Genomic DNA, 25,015 nt, shown 5'->3' with positions numbered 1-25,015 from the left:
TATTTATCTAATAATATCACATATCCAATCGTTGTGCCATCCTAAGACTTAACAAAAGAGCCTAAAACATATCTCCATTCAGCTGTTTTGCGACGGAAAATTCCGTCGCAATGCACTCATAATCCGTCGCAAAAGCTCTCTTGCGACGGATTTGCGGCGGAATTAGTCCGTCGCAAAAGCTCTGGTCGCTAAAATATTAGCGACCAGAGCGTCGCAAATATGGCGACGGCCAGCCCGTCGCCATATCCAAACACACCGTCGCCAATGTCGTCTCCCAAAAAATGAAAAGGGAGACGTATTGGCGACGGATTGAAACATTTTGCGACGGAAGATAGTCCGTCGCAAATCATGCCATTTTGCGACGGAGTCAATTCCGTCACAAAATGATACAAGTTTGCGACGGTTATTTGTCCGTCGCAAACTTGTATCATTTTGCGACGGAATTTACTCCGTCGCAAAATGGCATGATTTGCGACGGACTATCTTCCGTCGCAAAACGTGTCGCAATTTGGACATAAATTATCTATTTTTCGTCTGTTTTTCCTATTCAATTCACGACGATTAAAATCTGTAAAATCTATTATTTCCAACTCTCAGTAAAACTCAATTTCCAAAAACGACCGATTTCATATAAAAACATATCCTATTTTACATATCGTAAGAAAATGTATAAAACAAGATAACACAAAATGTATAAAGTGACAAAATACAAAATGTTAGAAATACAAACGTGACACTACAAAGTCGGAGTGTCGTCATCGTCTGAAGGACTTGGGGGTGGGCGATACTGCGGAGGAAGAGTCTGTATCATCTTCGCCATCTCGGCCCGAATAATATCGGCCATCCTCCACCTCAGTGGTAATCTGGCGCAGTCCATCTTGGATCCCTGCCTGCACACGCCGCTCGATCTCCTCCTCAGTTCGCTGTGACTGTGTGGACCTGGTCCTCGCCCTACTAGACGTCGTCGTATCCACGTACGCACTAGTCGCTGAACCCAACCCGTAGACACGCCGCTTCTTGTTGACGCCCTCGATATCCAGAAATAGCTGCGTCTCGTTGACTTCCGCTGTGCTAGACGAACCACCCTCTCCGGTCGGCGGCTGCGATGCAGCAGCAAGTCTCTGAGCAATTGCATCCTACAAAAAGATTGAAAAACATATATATCACATAACGGCTAATTAAAACGTATAACATATGAAATGTAAGTATAAATCTTAACGAAAATTCGGCAGCATTTCCTCTATAATTTGATCAACACCCATTTTTCAGGGACATCCTGCAAACATATAGATTTCATATACAACCCACCGGCTGTTAACACACCTAATCTAACATTTACAATTTAAATTAAACACATTTTACACTAATTTAATCTAACACTTGAGTAAAGTAAAACAACTACTAAAATTAGATTGTTTATGACTTACACTCATGTCTTGGGCCCTCTTGTCTACCATGACACCCTTATCAGCTTTCGTGGAGTGCATCCGAGTATACAGCTCCGTTGCGGTAGGCTTGCGGCCGAGCTCGTCAGCCTAAAAGAATAATAAACAATTTGTCAGTTCATCAGAAAATCAGAAAATAAAAGATAGTTATAAATAAAAAAGTTTCTAGAAACAAACCAACACATCCATATGTCTGATGGCGGAACGGGATCCCCCTGTATGGCGCACTGGTCCGGAACCGGCTCCAGCAGGCTCGCTCATCCGATTAGCGCGAGCTACATCGGACTTCTTCTTCTCGTCCTCTGACGCCCAGACGGCCTGCCAGGAATCCCAGATATCTTGGCTGATCGAGGTATGTTTTCCGTCCTTCTCTCTCATCCTGTGAATAACGTCCTTGTATCGGTTGGCAGCATGCGTCATGAATACACCTTTGATGACGTCGTCGCTGTAATCCGTCGTATCCCACCAGTATTCCTTCTGCAAAACATAAACACCAAGTTTGAGTTAGTAATTTTGCGTTAGTCTAAATTCAAACTTTAAAATTAACAATTTATTACCTTAAATTCCTCCCAATAGAAATCTCTCTGCTCTGGAGTCAGAAACCGCCAGGCTCGCCCATTCTCGAACCAGCACTTTCTAAAGATCTCCCGCATAGATCGGGAGATTGGTCCTGAGTTCAACAGCCTCTCCCTACGAGGTTACAGCAAACTTTTACTTTCTATAGCAAAACGTTTACAAAAAAATTAAACTAACAATTTACATTCTTACATGCTGGCGTCTGGGAAACACAGTGCCCTCCCCTGATCATCCAGCTCTGCAGGGGGCTCTCCTAGCTGTCGGGGCTGAACGGGGGGTGCCGCCTCCACCTCCTGCTGCTGATCCTGAACAGGGATATCCTCAACAGGGGCACGCACAGCTGGGTTACCCCGACCACGACCTCTAGCTGGGTAACCCCGACGTCCCCGACCTCTAGTCGGATCACCTGAACCACCCTGCCCTCTCATACCTGCAGACATTAAAATATGTATCGTTCCACATATAACAATTTAACAATTATAACAAAACATTACAGAAAAATACATTATAAAAAAATACATTTTAATTGTTAACAATTTAAAATATTTAAATTAATTAATACATTTAATAATATAACTAATTCATTACAATAATAAATGAACACAACTAACAAAAACTGCAAAAATATCAAATACGTCAGTCAAGTTGTTCTTCATCTTCGTCTGATGAGGATGGCGGAAATTCTTCTTCTTCATCTTCAGCAGGAGGGATTTGCAACGCATCTTCGTCCGCCACCTCATTCAGGTCAGCTAAATTTGTGGGATTGTCGTCCGTTTCAACTATAAGGGGATTTTCTTCAATGTCATCTTGAAAGGCCGGGATAATTGCATCGGGCATGTCAAGTTCTGATCGTGCCTTAATTTTGCAAACTGCCCACCAATTTACTTTGTCCCGTTTTCTACTTGGATATGGAAGGTAGTGAACTTGGTCAGCATGTTCTGCCAAAATGAACGGTTCGTATTTATTGTACCTGCGTCTGTGATTAACATCTAGCAAGTTGTATCGATTGGTAGTGTCAGTGCCTGTATCCATAGGGTCGAACCATTCGCATTTGAAAATGACGGTCTGCTTCATTGGTAGAGCTGGATACTCTAACTCAATTATGTCCGTTAGCACTCCATAAAAGTCATTTTCACCCTCAACATATTCTGTTCCCCTTACGCACACACCGCTATTCATTGTAAGTTGATCCTGCCCATATTCCTGAGTCAGAAATTTGAAGCCATTTACATAGTATCCCTTATATGTGGTGACCTTTCTACACGGTCCCTTTGCGAGACTAAGAATAAACGGATTAGTACAGACAGTTGGATCTTTCACCTGTGGGGAGTTAGAAATTTGTAAGATATATAAACCTTATTATAAAAATGAAAGTCCATTGTTATAAGATACGTACATATTGTTCGAACCAAGAGGCGAAATCACTTTCAAGCACTCTTTCAATTTCTGTTTCACTTATGTCACTGTTCCTTTCGCGCAATCCGGCCACAAAAACCCTTTAAATGGAAGAGGCCCAAACTACATCAAATTCTAACAAATATGTGAAATATTACACTATATTTAAATGCTTACCTTCGATAATCTTCGATTTCGGAACAATTCAGAAGAACATAGGTCCGAGCAGCGATGATCTCATCGTCTTCAAGATATCTCCTGCCGCTACCACGCAACGGCTTTCCCTTAGGTTTAAAGATTCCCAGTCTGTCGGCATCTTCATCGATATCCATATCACAAGTTTCATTTCTTCCCAAACGCACGGGTAACATCGGATCACCTTCAGCAAAATAATAGGATGCAAATTTAGCAATTTCTTCTTGCAGATATCCACTACTAATGCTCCCTTCGACCCTGCCTTTATTAGTGACCTTTTTTTTCAATTTCCTCAAATATCTGTAACCGGATATTAATATTAGTAATATGAACAGATGGATTCGAGAAAAAACCATGACTAATTGATTACCTTTCAAATGGATACATCCAGCGATACTGAACCGGTCCTGCCATCATAGCTTCATACGGAAGATGCACGGGGAGATGCTCCATAGAGTCAAAAAAGCTGGGTGGAAATATACGTTCCAACTTACACAAGATTTTTGGGATCTCAGTTTCCATACGGTTTAGATCTTCCTGTGATAGTGACGTGGAAGTTAACTCCCTGAAGAAGATACTTAACTCTGTTAGAGGCTCCCACACGTTTTTCGGAAGTAGCTCCCGAAGAGCGATTGGCAGAAGTCGTTGCATAAAAACATGGCAGTCATGACTTTTCATTCCATGCATTTTCAGCCCCTTTAGATCAACACATCTAGACAAGTTTGACGCGTACCCGTCTGGAAACTTTATTTTCTGAATCCACTCAAGCAAAACTCGTTTTGAATCCCTATCCAAAGCATACATTGCCTTTGGAAATCTCCCAGTTGCCGGATCTTTAGCTAACCCTGGCCGATCACAGATGTCGTTCAACTCTTCACGAGATTTTGCATGGTCTTTTGTTTTCCCGGGGACATTGAGAACGGTATTAAAAATGTTATCGAAGACATTTTTCTCAATATGCATGACATCGAGATTGTGACGTATTACATTCGTTCTCCAATAAGGCAAATCCCAAAAGATACTTTTTTTTATTCCACCCATGATCTTTTGACAGTAATGCATTAGTAACTTTCGCACCAGGCTCAAATGCCTTCTTAAACCCCAGTCGATCAATCTCTGCTAACAGTTCATCTCCAGTTCTCACCCCTGCAAACCTTTTGCCGACCTCTCGTTTCCCCTTACGGAAATCAGTAACATTTCGACAGAATTGGTGATTCGGAGGCAAAAACTTGCGATGGCAATCAAACCACGATTGTTTACCGCTTTTATCCAGTGTGAATGCATCGGTGTTTTCCATGCAGTACGGGCATGCTTTTCTACCAGCAGTGCTCCAACCAGACAACATAGAATAAGCGGGGAAGTCATTTATTGTCCACATAAGAGCCGCTTTTAGTTGAAAATTCTGACGCTTATGAACGTCATATGCCTGGACTCCACATTCCCACAGTTGGTTCAACTCTGCAATCAGTGGCTGTAGGAAGATATCCATTAGGTGTTTCAGATTTCTAGGCCCCGGTACCAAAACCGTTAAAAACATAAACTCATCCTTCATGCACATGCCTGGGGGAAGATTGTACGGCGTCAAAATGACCGGCCACGAGGAATACTGCTGCCCAAAATTGGCAAATGGCTGAAACCCATCGGAGCATAAGCCTAATCTGATATTTCTCCCTTCATCGGCAAACTCAGAATGAAGTTCACTAAAACGTTTCCAAGCCGGAGAGTCGGAAGGGTGGCACATCTTATCACCATCCATCTCGTGGTCTGCGTGCCACGTCATATGCCGAGCAGTGGCTTTCGAAGCGTACAACCTCTGTAGCCTCGGAGTTATTGGAAAATAGAACATTTTACTATATGGCACGTTAGCCTTTCTTTTTGTGGATTTTCCGTGGGTCACAGGTTTCCACCGCGCATAATTGCACACTTTGCAGTGCGTTAGATCCGCGTCCTCCCCCCAATAAATCATACAGTTATAAAAACAACAGTCAATAACCTCAACCGGCAACCCCAAACCTTTGACCAGCTTCTTAATTTTAGCAAAATTCGTTGGCATCTTGTTGTCCTCCGGGAGCAGCTCCTGTATCAATCCGCATACGTCGTCAACTAAAGATACTGAACCCTTATGTCGACACTTGATCTCCATCACTTTAGCAGATGCAGAAAATGGAGAGTGTCTGCTATTCCCAGGCCATATGTCTTCTTCAGCCGTACGCATCATATCATAAAATTTTTGAGCTTCAGCATTCGGGAGCTCATCTTCAGGAAACGTTATTTCTGGACCGGCCGCATCAAGAATCATTCTTTGAGCGGAACTGAACTCACCTGGCCCCTCATCTTCATAGTCGAACTCAACATCCTGCTCTGGTAACTGTGCAAGGGGAGGGGGGGTTCAAAACGCTCCCCTCGCCATGAAAAACCCATACTTGGTAACATTTCACGAACCCATTCTTCAATAGATGGAATTCCACCTCATCGACATCCCGATAGCTTGTATTTCGACAACCTCTCTTAGGGCAGGGGCATTTTATCTGTACCCCACTCATACAAGCCGGATGCCGTAATGCAAACCGGACAAACTCCTTCACATGCTCCTTATACCCTGTGGTTAGCAGCCCGTTTGTGTGGCTCCTGTACATCCAACTGCGGTCTGTCTCCATTTCTGTAGCGCGGATAATTAGAGGTGGGGTTTTCACTCGAGATAAGTAAAGTCAATGTAATTGACTGCTGAAAAGGTAGGGCCCTATCTCATTCGCAAAACAGGCGCCCCGTAACTCGGCCACGATATATGCCTAGCAACGGAGAAAAATATCCGGCAGCCTTCCGGCGTCGTTCTCCTTTAGTGCGATATTTAGTATATGCGTTGTAACGCTAATTATATATTCCTCGAGGAAAAGCGTTACAAAACATATACTAAACATCCACCCGGAGAACAAACGCTGGAAAACAACCGAATATTTTTCTACCGCTACTAGACATATATGGTTTTTCGTGATCGAGTTACGGAAGCACAAGTTTTGCGAACTGTACAAACTGTACAATCCCGTGTCGTTCAATCTCTTGAACACACGGGACGGGAACTCTACGGCTAGGTTTACGATTTTATTCGGTGGGAATAAAATCGAGGTTTATTTAGGTTGATTATCGTAAATAAAATCTATTCCAACTAAAATAAATCAAATTAATTGAGTGATAAAACCTACTTGTTGAAGGGCAGAACCGCAAAGAGAAGGTGAAACGTCCGGATCAATCAGAACCACGGTGCGCGGGCTATCAAGGGCTATCAGCCACTGTCAGAGAATGCAAACCTATCATATTAAATAAAAACACGTATTAATAAAAAATTTCTACTAATATTCGGCAGAACTTCCCCTAAAAATGAGCATCACCCATTTTTCAGGGAAGTCCTGCAAGCAAATTACATAGCACAATTCAACAAATCACGCCACATATAACCTATTACTTTAATTAATATTTTAAATCTTTGACGAAAAAACTTTAAATATTTAAATGCATTCAAATAAAATTTAATTAACCTAATTAATAAACCTAATCCTAATCCTAATCAATCAATTAAACTAACTAACAATTTAACTTAATCAACCAATTAGACTTAATCAACCAATTAATCTAGCTTAACAATATAACCCAATTAATCAAAATCTAAACCTAATACTAATCCTAATCAATCAATTAAACTAATTAACTTAACAATTTAACTTAATCTAACTTAACAATTTAACCCAATTAATCAATAAATCTAAAATAAATTACGTAATCAATTTTTAGAACTAATTAATTTAAGTTAATTATAAATCTAGATTACACCAATTAATCAAATATAATTCTAATTCATTAATCAATTAACCTAATTTAACATAACTAATTATAAATCTAGATTAAATTAACTTAACATTTTAACCAAATTAATCAATTAACCTAATTTAACAATTTAACATAACTAATAAACTAATATAATTTAACATTTTAACCTAATTAAACTACTAACCTAATTTAATAATTTAACATAAACAATAAATAAACTTAATTTGACAATTTAACCTAATAAATTTCTAAAACTAATTAATATAAACTAATTAAAAAAACTAACCTTTAAGGGAGGAATAAAGGAACCCCGGCGGCAAAATCCAGCGGCGAACTCCGGCGGCAGGGAGAGAAGTCCGGCGGCAGCAGGCTGATGAAATCCGGCGGCGGCAGGCAGACGAACGGCAGCGGCAGTGTGGTGGTTGCTGTCAGTTTATAAAAAATTAAAAAAAAATAAAAACTAAATCTATTAATCATAACTAACTTAAAGTAGAGAGAAGAGATGAAGCCGACGGTAGACGAACGGCGGCAGACGAACGTCGGCAAACGAACGGCGGCAGGAATTAAAATAGGAGAACGGAGACGAACGGCGGTAAACAAACTGAAATAGGGGAACGGCGGTAGACGAACTGAAATAGGGGTAGGAACGGCGGCAGGAATTGAGAGAATCGGTTTTGAGAGAAAATGGGGTAGAAGCACGATCTGAAATAGGGTAAGATTAGCGACGGACTATTGTCCGTCGCTAATCTATTAATATCCGTCGCAACTGTAAGGGAAACGCCCCATTTCACTTACAGTCATATTTGCGACGGACTACTATATCCGTCGCAATTTAGCGACACACTTAGAGGTTCGTCGCTAATCTATTAATATCTGTCGCAACTGTAAGTGAAACGCCCCGTTTCTCTTACAGTCATATTTGCGACGGACTTAATAGTCCGTCGCAAATTTGCGACGGCCATATAAGTCCGTCGCAAATTTGCGACGGACTACTATATCCGTCGCAATTTAGTGACACACTTAGAGGTCCGTCGCAATATTTCGCACGCAATAAGTGGCGGGAGACTCCCCGCCAAATTTTACGACACACTAATGACAATTGCGACGGTCTGGCCGTCGCAAATTATGGCGGGGACATTCCCGCCCAAAATTTTGATGAATTCAGCGACGGATTTACTTCCGTCGCTGAATCCGTCGCAAAATAAGCAAGTTAGCGACGGAAATTGATTCCGTCGCCAATTTCCGTCGCTAATTTGCTGTTTTCTAGTAGTGTCTATTTTTTGATTTATTTTAGAAATCAAATGTATTCGGTCTTATACATACGCAAGGGTGAGAGCCGATTATTCTAAAAAGTATGTCATAACATCATAATTTTTTTGAATCCTTATATGTCTATGCTGAAGAGTACGAATATCAAATTTCAACTATATTGGTTTGCAAAATATACTATCTAACTAATCCCAAACCTCCTCACTTGTCTCACGTTTTTCTAATTGGCTACTTATTAATTGTTTAACAAAATTATTGATTTAAGTAATGATTTTGAAATTAACTACCTCCTATTTATCTAATAATATCACATATCCAATCGTTGTGCCATCCTAAGACTTAACAAAAGAGCCTAAAACATATCTCCATTTTTGTTTATTTTCTAGAAAATAAACTTAACTCCACTCATAATTTTGAACCAAATCATTTCTACTTTCAGCCATAATTAAGAGAATTATCACACAAAACAACAAATTAATCAACAAAGCAGAGAAAACACATCCATAACAAAAAGAAAGTCAAACATACGAGCAACTAAACAGACGAACAATCTAAAGGAAAGGCAAGCAACTAAAAAAGATATCGCCGAAAAATTATTTTTGGACGAGACTAATACAATGGTAAGCGCAAATTGTGGTTCTTATACCATAATAACATTGATAAAAGATTAAATCTATCATTGGTTGAAAAGAAAAAGAGATACAAGAAAATGTAAGCTAATATTAGATAATTGCCTTAATCCTAAAACAATACAAGAAATGATATATAAAGATAAACTAAAAAAGAAAAAGAATATAGTACCCTTACATTATATGAAACATAACAACCTATTTAGCATTCACGACTATGGTTTTTTTTTTGTCAAATATATAAATTTTGCTCAGTTTGATTTATTATTTTTACGACTTTTATCAAATATATCTACAACTCATATTTAAAGATAATGTGACACGATATTATTTCTATATATATCGTACTTGGAACAACCATAAATAAAAATATATGTTGTTCTAGCCGTAAATTTTAATTGGGGTTGAAATATATATAAACAAATTTTAATAAATGATTGTTTTATATCAAGGGTAATTACATAAAGAATTACGACCTTTACATGTAGTTTCATTTTAATCACAACTTTTAAAAATTGATATTTATATACACAATCTTTTATTTTATTTCAAATCTATCACCAAAATAAAATTCAGTGTATTATTTATGACTCAAAATTCATAATCCTACATACTCTAACCGAGAGATAATAAAATTTGATGTCGATTTATAATTCAGGTCTTTAATTAATGGTTTAGTGAAGAATTTAGTCAACAAAAATACATTTAGATGAATTTGCAAAAAATTAAAAGGTCCTTTTAAAAATCATGATTAAAATTGAACTATATGCAAAGGTCGTTATTTTTTTATATAATTAAATCTTATATCAGTCAAAGAGGAGTTTAGAATTATAATTTTTTTCAAAAAAAGTTTGTATTTTCGACCAAGTCGAGTCAAAATGGGCTCCCGGCTCCGCCTGTGAGTGACTCCAACACTACACTTATAAGGTAAGTTTTACAGAAGGAATTACTTAGTGACGCCTAAATGAAATCAAAAATTCTTTTTCTTTTTGCACAATAATACCAAAAGCTTATCAATGGGGGTTGGTTCAAGTGGTAAGCGGCTTGTTATCGCTTAAGCAAAGTCTCGGGTTCGAGTCTTTGTGAAATGCAGAAAATTTCCACTGGCAGACTCACCCACCATGCCAGGTGCGCGGCGCGGGTCGGATCCGAATTAGTCAGAGCGAAACTTTGGAAACCGGATGGACTTACCAAAAAAAATACCAAAAGCTTATATGATAGAACACAATATAAAGGCGGTGTCGCTAGGTGAGTTGTAAGGAAAAAAAAGAGAGGCTGAGTGCGAAAATAAAGAAAATGAATGTGATTTCAAGATTAAGAGATCCTCTTACAGTTGGGCGTGTGATTGGAGATGTAGTTGACCCCTTTAGTCGGTCCATCTCTCTGCGTGTTCGTTACTGCAACAAAGAGGTTAACAATGGCTATGAACTGAAACCTTCTCAAATCATCACCCAGCCTAGGGTTGATGTTGGTGGTCATGATTTACGAACCTTCTTTACTTTGGTATTTCTTCATTCTAATTCTTCTTTTCTTGATTATTTGTCCATTTGTGTGAGTTAAAGTTTTATAAGTTTACTCAACTATATGCGTTTTACGGAACGATTATAATCGTTTCATTTATTATTAAAATTTTATTTCTACATAAACGAGATATTATAATAGCAATGCGGATACAAAAATTGCTTACGGTTTGATAACCACACAGATTTTTGTTACCGCATAAATAATTTTATAATCTAAATAGCTATAGTAATCTCTCGTTGATGTAAAATTAAGAGTTCAGTTATTAAAATATAACAAAAAAATTAGTGACGGAATCCGAATTTTGTTTCAGCTCGAGCTTAACCTCATTTCACTTCTAACCTTTTGAGAGTTTGATTTTAACCTTCACCTAACCCTAGATTCACTATAAATCCTAGCTATCTTGATTATTTTTCTGAAAATTTCTATCGAGAGTTTGGATTAGACCCTATATATCCTAAGCTTTTAGTTGTTTCACCACTGAATTAACCCTTCTGTAAAAAGACAACAGATTCTTAGGGTTATTTTCTTATGATGAGATTGTGTTAATTGTAGGTAATGGTGGATCCAGACGCTCCTAGCCCAAGTGACCCGAATCTCAGAGAATACTTGCATTGGTACGTATCTAGCCTAGCTTACCATGAAAACATACACTAGCTGTGTCTTTTGCTTCTTTAGTTTTTTAATTATCGTACATTTATATATATACACTGATATGCATGATCAACTAGGCGGAATAAAATGAACGGTGGATTGGCATTAATGTTATTGGGTAACATGCAATGGTGCAAATGTTTTTTCCTTTTCGGGATGAAACAGTAGGGCAAGTATCAATAATACAAAATAGATAATGCAGCTGCTGGTGAACCAAATTGTACAGTTTAAACAGATGGATCTTATTAATCCGCTTGGGGTTAAATATTTTTGCGAATTCATACATTTTTCTTATTAAAACGGCTATCAATGTTTCATTTTTTATATTTTAGTAAGCGAACTTCCATTTTCTCAATAATGGGAGGTTACCGATCAATTCTGGGCAATAAATGCCTATATAGCCGCGTGGATTCCGCTTCAGTCTACGTTTTTCGGATAGCCGGGATTCGACGTTGATTTCAAATTTAGGATGTAATAAAAAGTCCTGCTTTCCATTCTGCTAAGCAGCCCATGCCTAACAGTCTTTACTCGAATCCAATCCCTCGTTGTCATAGATCGGGGAATATATAGGTGTTCAACTTTTACACAGACAATTTGTCGGCTACATAGGCAAATAAGAGCCGGAATTGATTAGATAACTTTCTATTGTTAGAAAAATAAAAATTTGGTTACGACAATGTATAAAATTAAAATGTGAGTAACTGTTTTATAACAAATATATAGTTTGATATCCGTAAAAATATTTAATCGGTGGCTAGGGATGACTACAAGAACCAAATAGGATATAAAAGTATACTCAAAATGTTTGTTTGTTTTTGATATATATATATCTGTGCTGGTTGTGTGTAGGATGGTGACTGATATTCCAGCAACTACAGGGGCAAGCTTCGGTGAGTACCTAGCTAAATAATACATTGCATTAAATATTTTTATGGTTAGTGAACTATACACTTTTTATATGATAGCTAAATTTTTATTTTTTTCAATCAATTTTGGCATTAGATATCAAACTTTGTCATTTAGGCAATCCTTCGGTCATATAAGCAATTTTTTGCCGGAATTTGATTGTGTAATTTTTTTGTCGGAAAATAAAATTTTAATAACCAAAATGTATAATAAAGCGTCGGTGACTGTTTTATAACAGTTTACTATAATTAAGTATAAGATTATTCTTTTTTGGGTTGCCCATCCGGTTTTCAGGACTTCGTCCTGACTAATCCGGATCCGACCCGCGTCGCGCACCTGGAATGGTGGGTGAGTCTGCCAGCGGGGATTTTATTCACAAGGCTCGAACCCGAGACCTTGGTTAAGCGATATCAAGCCGCTTACTACTTGAACCAACCCCGTTGGAAAGTATCCGTTTTTTTTTAACCAATATATTTGTTTTGAAAGATTTAGTTAAAATTAATGATGTAATAAAAACGGTGAAAATGTAAATGACAGGGCAAGAGATTGTCTGCTACGAAAGCCCGAGACCATTCGTAGGGATTCATCGGTTCGTGTTCGTGTTGTTTAGGCAATTGGGAAGACAAACTGTGTATGCACCAGGTTGGCGTCAGAACTTCAACACCAGAGACTTTGCTGAGCTTTACAATTTGGGTTCACCGGTGGCCGCTCTTTACTTTAATTGCCAGCGTCAGAATGGCTGCGGTGGTCGCCGCCTTTAACATTCTATCTTACAGTGTTATAATTTATTTATTGCCTCAATTTGATGTAGTCTCTATTTTTCCATCTATTTCACTTATTAAGAACAAATGTAACAACGTTGGTTAACCAATGAATGAAAGAAAAGAATTTTTTTTTTTGAAAACAAGGGAGAGGCCAAGGTCAAAAGAGAGCTAAAGCAATCTACACATACGGGGCAAAGAAACACCCGCAATTTCATCTAAAACGTAATCAGCAATTCCAGAAGGAATGGTCTCATGAATAACCCGTCACACATCATGACGAAAACCATGGCTAGTCATACGATCAGCGCATCGATTGCCTTCGCGATGGATATGAACAATACTGACTTCCCAATCTTGAGCTGTCTTGTTTAAGTTTACTTTAAAAAATGGACTTTTTATAAAGAAAAAATTTCCTACCTACACTATTTCTTATTTTTTTTTACAACTTTATATTGTTTTTTGTCCTTATTTTTCTAACTTTTCTTTTACGAAAATACCTTCTTTTCGTTAAAATTTCACAAATACTTTTTTTCACTTTTAATGATTTATTCCCTTTTTATAGACTTTTTTTTGGTGTTTTTTTTATTTATTTTTTGGTGTTTTTTTAGTGTAACTATGGTGTATTATAGTATATATATTGTGTTTTTAATGTAACTATGGTGTTTTTATAGTGTTTTTATAGTGTATCTATGGTGTTTTGGTAGTGTTTTTATAATGTATACCAAAAAAACCTACAAATACAGCATAAACACTGTAAATACAATAGAAAACCATAGATACACCAGAAAAACACCAGAAATACATTATAAATACACCAGAAATACACTGTAACGTAAATACACCATAAAAACACTACAAATACACCAGAAATCAATTCATGTTTACAAAATCAGTAGCATAAAAAAATCTACGAACAAAAAAAGACGAAATAATTATATGAATAATAGAAGAATTTTATAAACATAAAAATAATAGATCTACAACAATCTCTTTATAAAAATTTTAATTTATCATAAAAAATTTAAAAAATTACAAAATATCTAAAAACGACGTCGAGGAATCCATCGGAAGAAACGCGACGGTGAGAAAATTATTGGAAGAATCGCGACAATGAGAATCCACCAAATAAATGCGACGGAGAAAAATACGACGAAAAATCTACTAAACTACGTTCGCTGGTGATAGAGAGAAGTGAAAAGAGAAACAATTGATAGTTGAGAGAACTAGAGAGAAAGAGAGAATTTGTGTGAGGAGAGAGAAAAAGTATGGTGGTTATGAGAATCAAATGACCTTAAATGAGATAAAGCTCTAATATATAATAGGGTATATTATGTTTTAAATAAGGATGGAGAGGGAAAGTATAAAAAGATGGGTGAAAAAGATTTAAATATGTATCAAAATGAGATATTTTGAAAATAATCCTTTTTATAAAAGGTTATTTGTAAAACAAGTCCCAACATTTTATTTTTATAGCGATTTAATTTCAATGTTTAAAATATTATGAAACAAATTTTAACCTTTCTATTTTTGGCAATTTGTAGCTCATTTTTAATTTTCGATCACTTTTGGCACATGTGGAGTGCCGGAGAGGCACGTGGCAACCAGATTTTTCCTAACTCGCATATTAAATACCACATCACTCTAAAAAAAAACTAATTCAGTCCCTCAACTTTCCACATAATTTTAAAACAAAAAAAAATTCTTTTTTATTTACACCTTCTTCCACAACCACTACTTGTTGCCGGACCGCCTCCTTGCAGCCGAACCAACTCATCGCCGGACTATCTATTTGGATTCAAACGACGAAGGAGATCTTCTTTGTGGTCTGGTGATGCATATAATTTGTATGATGTTTTTTAAGCATAACTGAGTTATTTCTTTCTATTTTAAAGGATTTAGTACTTGAAAAGATGTTTATTTTGTAGGCTTTCACATTTGGAACGAAGTAGAGCATTTTGGATTAAGGATCAAAGTCGGAATGCTTTCGGAGGAGAATTTAACATTCCTACTTAGTAAGGCATTCTTGCTGCTCGGCATGAATGTAATACTCGGCATGATTCCTCTCTGCTTGAGGATCATGCCAAGCTTAAATAAACCCTTCCGGCTGTCAGGATTGGGAAGTCGGCATGATTCTTTTCTGCAAAGAAGTCCTGTCGGCTGGCAGGATCCCACCGCCGGCAGGATGACATGCGATGGGAATATTTTGTTTTTTCTATTTTCACTTGAACTTCAACTTGGATTGAAACTTGACTTGCAAGATGTTTTTAGGACTTTCTCTATATAAAAACTCAACTCAAGGATATGTAATCAATCTAGTCCCTCATTATTTTAGTTTACGAACAATTGCTTTTAGGTTAATTTCTTTTTAGTTCTTAGATAGTTCTTTTGTGTTTTAAATCTTAAAATGTTGAACTCAAGGCATTGTTTTCAGATTACTTTTCGGTTTTTATTCCTTTCAAATTATTTAATCATGTTCATTATTATTTATTTTTGTTAATTTAAGCATGTCTAGCTAAATTAGTTGACTTGAAATATTGTGAGTAGTATAGATGCTAGATTTAAATTTTGAAAACAAAAATTCCTATCTTTCTTTATTAATGCAATTTTAGTTATTGAGTTTAATGTTTGTGGTTAAGTAGTTAATAATCACTTGCAGCTAGATTGAATTATAAGGAGGGGATTTAAGCAATTTAATCGGAAGAGGTAATCAAGATATAATTACGAAACATGAGTTAGACCATCTTATTTGCATTATATAGTATACGTGGATAATTTATTTTTAGTGCTTTGATTACAATTGTCATTTATTTTTTAATGTACTCTAAGCCACGACAGTAAGGATGATTTGGGGTAAACGTGTTATAATCAATAGGCTAGTTCGGGCCTAAAAAAAATTAATGATAGATCTAGATGTTTGACGTGCGTCTCATGTCCTATTAAGAGGACAATATGAAGAGAATCGGTTACAGCAAGTCCGGGACCCCATGACTGCTTCGAAGCTTAAGTCAATTAGTTGTTTTAATAAGAATAATGTATATTAGTTCGAATTAGTCGTACCTCTGGGTGTATGGGCTCGTGTCCTGTTTATAGTGCTTCCAGCGTGTCCGTCTTCTCCTAATCGATGTGAGATTCTACTTTTATGCTTATTCCATTATTAATCCTCCCCTTTTTAGCAGAGAAAATGATGGCGTTGGCGAAGATGACAACGGAAACGATGATGAGAACGATGACGGAGGAGTGAAGGAGCGGAGAACGACGCAGCGGACGACGACGGAACAGAGAAATAGAGAACTGTAAAAAAGAGAGAGGAAAATGAGCTGAGAGAAAGAGAGAGAAATATGAGGTGAGAGGAAGAGGGAATTGAATGATGAGGAGAGAGAAATTAATGAAATTATGATGAATGTGCTTTTAGGGTTGAATATATAAAATCCGTATAAAAGTTATAATCAGCTCCATGTGTGATAGTTTAGTAAGTGGAAAGTTTGACATTTATAAAAGTAAATAATTAGCCAATTTAGGTTATTTGTGTAAAAAGCCTTAAAATTTAAAAGGAAAGGTGGACTTGATTTCGATTCTCAATCGAAAAGTCTATGTACCCGCTTGACAGGATCAAAGTCCGCGTAGTTCAATTAGAATTTAAAAAAAGATATTTAATTTGATGAAAATTATTAAATAAAATAGATTATTTGAAATTGAAAGTGCATTTTTTAGAGATGAATGAAATCGGTCTCTAATTATATTTACAGATTTTAAAAATGATTAGTTAGATAAAAATAATTTTAAAAGAAGTGGATTTGATTTTAGAAGTGATCCAAAATCCTACGTATCCGCTTGACGGTATTAAAGTCTGCGTAGTTTGAAAAATATACAAAAAATGATTTTTGATTTTGAAATTTGAAAATATGAATTGAATTTAAACGAAATGTATTTTGGATAAAAATGTTTTTGAAGAAAAATGGACTTGGTTTCAGATGAGATCCAAAATGCCTACATACCCGGTCGATAGGATCAAAGCCCGCGTAGTTCGAATGTAATTTAACATTTTAATAAAAAATCAAATGTATAACACGAATAATAAACGGAAATATAACTTAAAAAGGATATTTTATATTTTGATTGTTTCTACGATAGATATTAATTTAAAATAAAAATAAAAAAATTTCTCCGATACTTGGATATTGATTATGGGCTTCACTTAAATGGTAAAATAAACTAAATATGATTAGATAATGCAAGGCCTAGAGCCCGTATGAGGCTTGTTGTGTACAGCACCATCTGTTTATTGCCCCGTCAAGTTGTCAACTTCATTATTGCCCCGTCAAGTTGTCCAACATATTCGTCCGATTTAATTTTTGAAATAATAAATTAGTTTATTATAAGCATATTGGTTCTTTAATTTTATGGTTAAATGCTGAAAGATTAAGTTGTGTTTCTTTCATTGCTTTTGTTTGTATTTGGCCGGACGAAATTGGGTCGGTCTAGAATAAATTTTAGAGTTAAAATTTATTTCAGTTATTAATGTTTAAATCCTAATTAGACCCGGTGAAGCGTGTTACGAGTACCGAGGAGCAAAGGATCTAATATTCAACGGGCGTAATTATTAATTGTGGAAATAAGCGAATACTGTGACTGTTTGCAATTTATACTGATAAGTATTAGTATTAAAAATATTTATGAACTGCTTTACATGTTTTATAAATGCTTTGTTGATTTCAAAATTAATTGCACCGAGATGCATGCATAGTTTGAAACCGATTTAGATCCATTGAAACGTGCTTACTATTGGGCGGTAATAGTGATGTGTGATCACCGGTATTGCATTTTATATTGTCTATGAATGTGCTATGTTATCGAGTCTGGGCAACGGCCTGGAAAGTCTGAGGCGACAACCTAGACTCACGGGAAGGAATTCTATGGAAAAGACTAGAATGTCCTTACAAATCTTAGAGGCGACGATATTAATTTATAGCCAAAGGCGACAATATTAATTTATGGCTGAGATTTGTGTGGTTAAACCGAAATATATGAAAGGCGATGGTCTTAATTTACGGCCTATATGGTTAACCCGAATGATATGAAATGGATTTATGTTCTTATGTACGAAAGCATGTAGGAGCATGAATTATAATTATAGGGTTTCATTTGAACCGGTAATCTTGCAATACCCCGTAAGTTTGATATTGCTAAAAGGAGCAAGTGACTCATTTGAATAGTCAAAATGATAAGAGTAAAGAATCTATCGGAGGAAGTAAATAGAAGAGAACCCGAGTAGGTCGATTTTGGAATTCCAATAAGAAAAATTGGATATTAGAATTTTATAAAAAAAAATGGAAACCGGGCTAAAGAAAGTCGTTAGGAAAAATAGCATAAAGTTAAGCTTAATTCCCGAATTGGAAAATAATATTTTGATTCCCGAAAAATATAATTTAAATAGATTATTGGCAGGAATTAGTATTTAGAAAAATAATATTAATTACTTGAATGTTAATATTAGTTAAAGAAAAATATAAACGGAAAAAGTAAGAAAATAAGCATTTTAGCTCAAATAAGAAATTTAGCATTTTGGCCAAAATTTATAAAAATAAATTATCGGAAAATAAAATAATGAGGTAGCGGAATAATATTATATATTTGGATATAAATAATACGAAATTTATCAAGATCGAATGATTAAAGGATTATTAGATTAAATTGGACGAAAAAAATTAAAAATTGAAAAGTATGGAGGTGGCAACTTCAAAGATTAAAAAAGACAATTTGCCGATAACATACAAGCCCTTTTCATTTGATTTAAACCAGCAAACACATAATTTTCAGCTACTAAATTCGTTCATCTTCTCCAAGTTGATCAAGGCATGCAAAATTTTTCAAACCATCATAATTTCTTCGTCTCTCAACCGATTCTAGTGATTTTTGCGGCAAAGAAACGAGAAAATGACCCTCTACTGATTTATGGCTTCAATTTGAGGTAAGAAACTCAAGTTGAAGTTAGGGTTTATGAGCTTTAATGGCTGTTTTGGTGTTCTTGAATGATGATGATGATTTTGATGCCAAAATCTTTAAGACCTTCTAAATTCTTCGTTTGATATCGGAATTGTGTGATTCTTGCGGCAACAGAAAGAGAAAATTTGATCTAACCTAATATCTCAAGGTAAAGATCTCAGTTTATTTTTAGGATTTCTGAGGTTTAATTTTGGTTTTGATAAGAAAAGTTGTAATGATTGATTCAAAAGCTGATATTGATGTTATTGATATGAAATGGATGGTTAAGGCTGAGTATAGTTGAAATTTAGTGAGATGTGAGAGTTGTGAATTGGTTAGAGTTTTAAGGTGAAGGTGCTCGGAGATGGAGACCACCGTACCTGATGGTTTTCCGACCAGTAAAGCTCACCGTGTCAAGTATGGCACGGCAGTGAGCATGGCGAACAGTGTAACACCCCGTATTTTTTTGGCTTGTTACGATGAGTTTTTCAATGTGTTTTGGGTTAATGTTTGGTGGTTTAGTTCCTTGGAACTTTGGTTTAGGTTGCACAATAGTTATTTCGATGTTTGGGCTTGTTTTGAGTGTGGTTCGGGCCGTGTGGATCGACCTTGGGCTTAAGGCCCAGAAAATCAATAATTTTGGAAGCAGGGGGTGTATCACGGGCGTGACAGGAGCATCACGGTCGTGATACACCATCACGGGCGCGATTCAGTCATCTCGGGCGCGACGCGGCACTGTAGGGTTCGCTGTTTTGTTATAAATAGCTCCTTAACTCGATTCTTTCAACCCTTTTTCATCCTATCAGACCTAATGCGACCCTACACTCAGATAAACCCTATTTTTAGCATTCCTTTATGATCCTTGATGGTTTTTAACAATTGATTGGTGATTGTTTATCCGTTTTGCGATTTCTACGCGCTTTGCTTGTGGTGTTCTTCGTTGGTGTGATTGTGACTCTTGTTGCTTCTGGTCCAGACCCTTACCTAGGGTTTAATACTTATATAATCTTGTTATTCTCCATTCTAAGGTAATTATTTCCATCTCTTATGTATTGGTGAATCGTTGTCTTGTGTTTTGCGTAGAATTGCATGATTTAGGGTGTTTTGGAGTTTGGAACTTTATGATTAATGGTCTGAGATTTATGATTTGAATATTATGTTTTAAATGGAGTTTAATATGATTATAATATGATGTATCATGATTGGAATTGGATTTGCATGATTTAAACAACGAATTGGCTAATTCTAGGTTTGTATGAAATTGATTCGTTTAGTGATTTGTTAAAGTGTTGAATCTGAGTTATTGGGATATTATGTGGTTATACTACAATAGCTAATGATCTTATGAGTTAGGATCTTGAAGTGAGATTTGGGTTTGATCTATGTTGTAAAAATCTCTACGATTTGCGAAATTGACAATTTTACGGAAGTTAAACGCTACGATTGCAAATTGGTTTTCAAATGCTATACCTACTGATCTAATATTTTATATATGATGTTTTGATGTTTTTAAATCAGTAGTAACATACTTTGGTTCATCGATTGTTGGTTTTGAATCGTTTGGCTAGTTTAGGCAATTTTCGGCAAATTGCCAAATTTGATTATTTGAGTGCTTTGCCTTAATATTGGTTTTGATCAAATTGTTAATGGATGTAAATACGTTTTATAAACTATTTTGGACATTTATAAAATGTTAGTTTTATCTTATGTTGTTTGGTAATCGATGGTTGAAATGGTATATAAGTCATGGTCAATTTTACAAAGGTGTTATGTATAAGTTAATATTTCAGATTTAAGTTTAAACCTTTAAAAGGTGTTTAAATCCAATTGATTTCATTTAAGGTGACATTTTTAAGTGATGTATACTTTGGGTGAAACTTGCCAAGTGTTGGCAAGCTATGTGGCTTATTGCTTTTAAGGTTGGCATTGTTAAGCTAGGGATTGAGTTCTTACTTTCAAATGACTTTGGTTTTATTTAAGGATTGGTTTTAAACTCTGGTTTTCACTTTGGCTTATGGTTGGGTCGGGATAGACTTGGGTCGCCCGACTTGTTGTGTTGAGCTATACTGCAGTTAAGGCTAACACACTACTTTGGAAAACTCTTTGGTTTTAAAGAACTATTTAAGTTATGGAAAGGATGTCTGTTTTGCTTTTAAGGATAAGAACTCATCTAAGCTAACTTGCCTAAATTGTTTAAAGTGAATGATATGAATTCTTTGGTTTGTTTGGTACATGGATGTTTATCTTACTTGGGTTGTACTTTAGTTGTGATCAAGATGCTAGTCCTATGTGGAGTTTAGTATTCTTAGAGTTAGGGATTGTTCGGATTTTGACTTATATATGTTTTAGACCCGTCCACTGCTCGTGCTTCGGAGTCTACGCAGGGTTAGCTGTTTGCCAAGTTTCACGTGGACAAGCAAGCAGTGAGTTTGTGCTTACTATTTACCGCTTTATTAAGTAAATTGTTATTTTAATATTAAATATATATATTGTACGTATATTTCGAACTGTTTTTATATTATGACTTCTAGTTGGAACATGCTACCTAATGGGCATCATTAGGACTGCGTGCGCACCGGTAATGATCTGGGAAAGATAATTATGGTAATGTGGTAACTCGGTGTGAGCATAGCTCTCGGGACCAAGTAGAGTAACTCGGTGTAGCTCAGCTCTCGGGACTCTGGAATAAGTGTGTTCAGTGGTAACTCGGTGTAGCTCAGCTCTCGGGACCAGACCTATTGGATTATGTTTATTATTTAGAATTGTGGATTAGGGTTCCAACTATTATTCGTAATATCGTATTTAAACGTTTTAAACGGTTTCAAAGGGTTTCCACTTAATAAATGTAGATAGTGGTATAAACTCATCTCAGTATATCTGACCCCGTTGTTTTCCCAATTTTCCCCAGGGTTATGATCTGAGAGAGTCTGGTGATCTCCGCATTTACTTTTCCTCGGAGGTTTCTTTTATTTTTAATAAAACTATAAACTGTTTTATTCTTAGACCGCAGTAGTAACTAGACGTCTTTATTATTATTATATTTTTGTCGGATTGGTTCGACTGGTTTTATTGCTTTGGCATGTTATATTATTTACATTGGTTGATGATAAACCTATTTTAGGCTCGGGATTGAATAAGCATGTTATATAAACTGTTGAATATTATAACTGTTAGTTTTAGGCTGAAGTCTCGGTTGCCCCCGAGCATTGGTTTTCTGCAGGTTTATGTGTTTATGTGATATATGGAAGGCTAGCTACGGGTTTCGGTACTACATCACCCATACCCTAGCGCCGGTTGCGATTCATGAAAATGGGTCGTGACAAACAGTCCATGGTGCTCGCACCAGGGCTGATCAGTTCAGCCCCTCCCTTTGCCAAAATAGGGGAGGGCACGGTGGTAGGGAAGGGGGAGGGGCTGAGCCACCCCTTCCCTCGTAGCGTGAACACGCCGATTTTTGTTTAAACATTATTTTAAGGAACTAGGAAACGATTTTGACGCAAAACAGTTTTGAAATCAATGCTTGAACTAAAAAAATGGTTATCTGAAATGGATATAAAAGTGATGTTTGGTTTTAATAAACCATCAAGATGTCAAAGTTTAAGAGTTGTGGTTTAGGGATACGTATTTAAAACATTAAATACGTTGTTGGTTTTAAAGTAAAGTTTTTGAATTAACAAGATTATGATAATAAGAAAAGTGTCGAGTTAAAGGTTTATGTCAAGAGTAAAAGACGTCAACATAAGCTTATAACTTACGATTATTATATGTAATATACGTTTATGGAATTAAACGTATTTGATTGTGTTTTGTGACAGACGTATTGACGGAGCTCGAGATTGACGATATCGGTTAAGCGGGATTCGGCCAATGCATTAATATTGTGATTATTGGATAGTATGTTGTGAGTATACTTTACTCTCGTGTATTATTAAGCTATAAATATAGTAGTATTAAATATTTTATATATATCTCATAAAACACATCGCATTGTATAATAATAGTTTGTTGTGATTTAAAATTGTACGAATTAAATGACTACCGTGAGATACACGGCATATAAGATACACGTGAGATACACCCCATGATTTGTAGTTTGTATTAGTACATAAAGTAAGTATATATTTATTGATTATAATAGTTGTGAACGAATAGTTGTAGATTGATTGTTTTATTGCCAAACAACTTGTAAATCTAATGTTGGATTGGTTTGTATATCATTTTGTTGTTTGTTTATATGTATATGAATTTGTTTGTGATCCGAGGAAACAGGCTACCTATTGGACGTTAATAGGCTGTGTGATCAGCAGTGTCGGGTAAGTTTTAGAAAATAAAATTAGACTAACTCTTTGTGTTTAGACACGAGGTTAAATTCGGTGGAACTATCTCGGGACCTGTGTCTAGTGAGTTGATTTTAGTCGAACTATCCCAGGACTCACACCTCGATCATTTGGATAAACATATCGGTACTAGTTTAACTCGGTCGAACTATCATAGGACTGTACCGCTTGGTATAGGTTAAACTCGGCTGAATTATCTCGGGACTATATCAAAAGGATTTAAGAAAATCTCTTTCGCTCATTCAAACAAGGAAAATGCCTAGTTTAAGACCGTCTTAGAATTAAGGCTTCCTCCGGATCAAATACTTGTTGTATAAAGTTGTATTTTTCTTATATAATTGTTTTAAACTACAATGTTATTTTTATAATACCGTTAATAACATATATTTCACTCAGCACAGTCTTACCTCGTTGTTGTTAAATATTTTCAGGTACCTCGGTTAGCATCTGCAGTAGTTGGTTGTCAGTCGTTGCCGTTACAACATAGAGTCATATGGTTTTGTTTATACTTGTTGTTATGTTTATAGTTTTTGCTGGTTGCGTCGGATATAGTTTTGTGTCACAGGGCTAGTTAGCCATCATGTGACGTAAATATACTAGTTATGATTATATATAGTCGGGCTAGTACATACGTGGTACGGAAGTGAAATGCCCTCATGTTTTGTATCGATCGACTAGTGTAATTATGTATATATATGTTTGCTTCCGTTTGTATGGTCGTTATTTGTCAATTGTTTCGAAAAAGTTTTAGTGATTTTTAGGCTTGCTACGGGTTTCGGAGTGTAATACCCCAAATAATTAAGTCGTGCCACGTGTCAGAAATCCCGATAAATTAAGTTAAGAAGAATTTAATTTAATTATATCAGGAAATTGGAATAATTTTGTTAGCCTAATTAGCGGGATTTAAGTAAATAACTTCGGAAATTAATATAAAATAAATTATAAATCCCGTAATGGAATTTATTTCGTCAAAGTCCGCGAAATACGTTATAGTATCTATGGTAAAAGTCTCGAGTCAATCGGAGACCTTTTAAAATTTGGACGCAGATAGGTTTTAGGCTAAATTGTAACTTTTGGAAAAATAATCAAGGATGAAAATATAAAATAGCCAATTAATCTTCGAGAACAGTAATTAAAAGATTATTGTCAGAAAATAATAATAATTGGGTTAGTATTATTTATTGGATATAAATAATACGTAAGTAATTAGGTTGAAGTGAATAATTAACCATTTGGTTAAAATAAAAAGTGTTAAAGAGAAATGGTTTAAGTTAAAGAAATAAAGGATTAAAGTGGTACATTTGCCAATCATGTATATGAAATGAGATAAGAAGAAGGAGGAATCCATAAGCCATCAGATTCATTTCTTTCGTTCTTCGCCGTTCTAACCGTTTTCATCGTACGATCTCCGTTTCTCGTCCGTTTTTTGCGTTCTATAGCTCGAATCAATCGTATTTCAACGGGTAATCATGGTAAGCATGTCGTTTCGCGGTTTATTTAACTTTATTGGATGGGTTTTT

At 35.9% G+C, this 25,015-nt stretch overlaps 3 protein-coding genes and 1 long non-coding RNA gene across 4 annotated transcripts; 2 read left to right on the top strand and 2 right to left on the bottom strand.

The window, feature by feature from the left end:
* Nucleotides 1-755: 755 nt before the first annotated feature.
* On the bottom strand, nt 756-3,748 carry LOC126657269 (uncharacterized). Its single transcript, XM_050351936.2, has 9 exons — nt 3,594-3,748; nt 3,418-3,517; nt 2,740-3,341; nt 2,633-2,637; nt 2,214-2,451; nt 2,003-2,135; nt 1,623-1,922; nt 1,428-1,535; nt 756-1,136 (listed from the first exon to the last, which is right to left on the bottom strand). The coding sequence occupies exons 1-9, from the start codon at nt 3,746-3,748 to the stop codon at nt 756-758; spliced, it is 2,022 nt and encodes a 673-aa protein (XP_050207893.2).
* Nucleotides 3,749-4,122: 374 nt separating this feature from the next.
* LOC126657268 (uncharacterized) lies at nt 4,123-6,268 on the bottom strand. The gene is made up of 4 exons (XM_050351935.1): nt 6,035-6,268; nt 4,599-5,979; nt 4,190-4,456; nt 4,123-4,148 (listed from the first exon to the last, which is right to left on the bottom strand). Exons 1-4 carry the CDS (start codon nt 6,266-6,268, stop codon nt 4,123-4,125), a joined length of 1,908 nt encoding a protein of 635 aa, XP_050207892.1.
* A 4,328-nt stretch (nt 6,269-10,596) lies between these two features.
* On the top strand, nt 10,597-13,498 carry LOC126657718 (protein HEADING DATE 3A-like). The gene is made up of 4 exons (XM_050352463.2): nt 10,597-10,834; nt 11,408-11,469; nt 12,356-12,396; nt 12,950-13,498. Exons 1-4 carry the CDS (start codon nt 10,628-10,630, stop codon nt 13,171-13,173), a joined length of 534 nt encoding a protein of 177 aa, XP_050208420.1. The 5' UTR covers nt 10,597-10,627; the 3' UTR covers nt 13,174-13,498.
* Nucleotides 13,499-18,991: 5,493 nt separating this feature from the next.
* LOC126657720 (uncharacterized) lies at nt 18,992-24,164 on the top strand. The gene is made up of 3 exons (XR_007633405.2): nt 18,992-19,327; nt 22,974-23,059; nt 23,927-24,164. It is a non-coding gene; the product is annotated as an uncharacterized LOC126657720 (long non-coding RNA).
* Nucleotides 24,165-25,015: the final 851 nt, after the last annotated feature.

Source organism: Mercurialis annua, linkage group LG7 (genome assembly GCF_937616625.2).
Source record: "Mercurialis annua linkage group LG7, ddMerAnnu1.2, whole genome shotgun sequence".
NCBI classification, from domain to species: domain Eukaryota; kingdom Viridiplantae; phylum Streptophyta; class Magnoliopsida; order Malpighiales; family Euphorbiaceae; genus Mercurialis; species Mercurialis annua.
The sequence above is the reverse complement of the archived record's forward strand: the minus strand, read 5'-3'. Positions and strand labels throughout refer to the sequence as shown.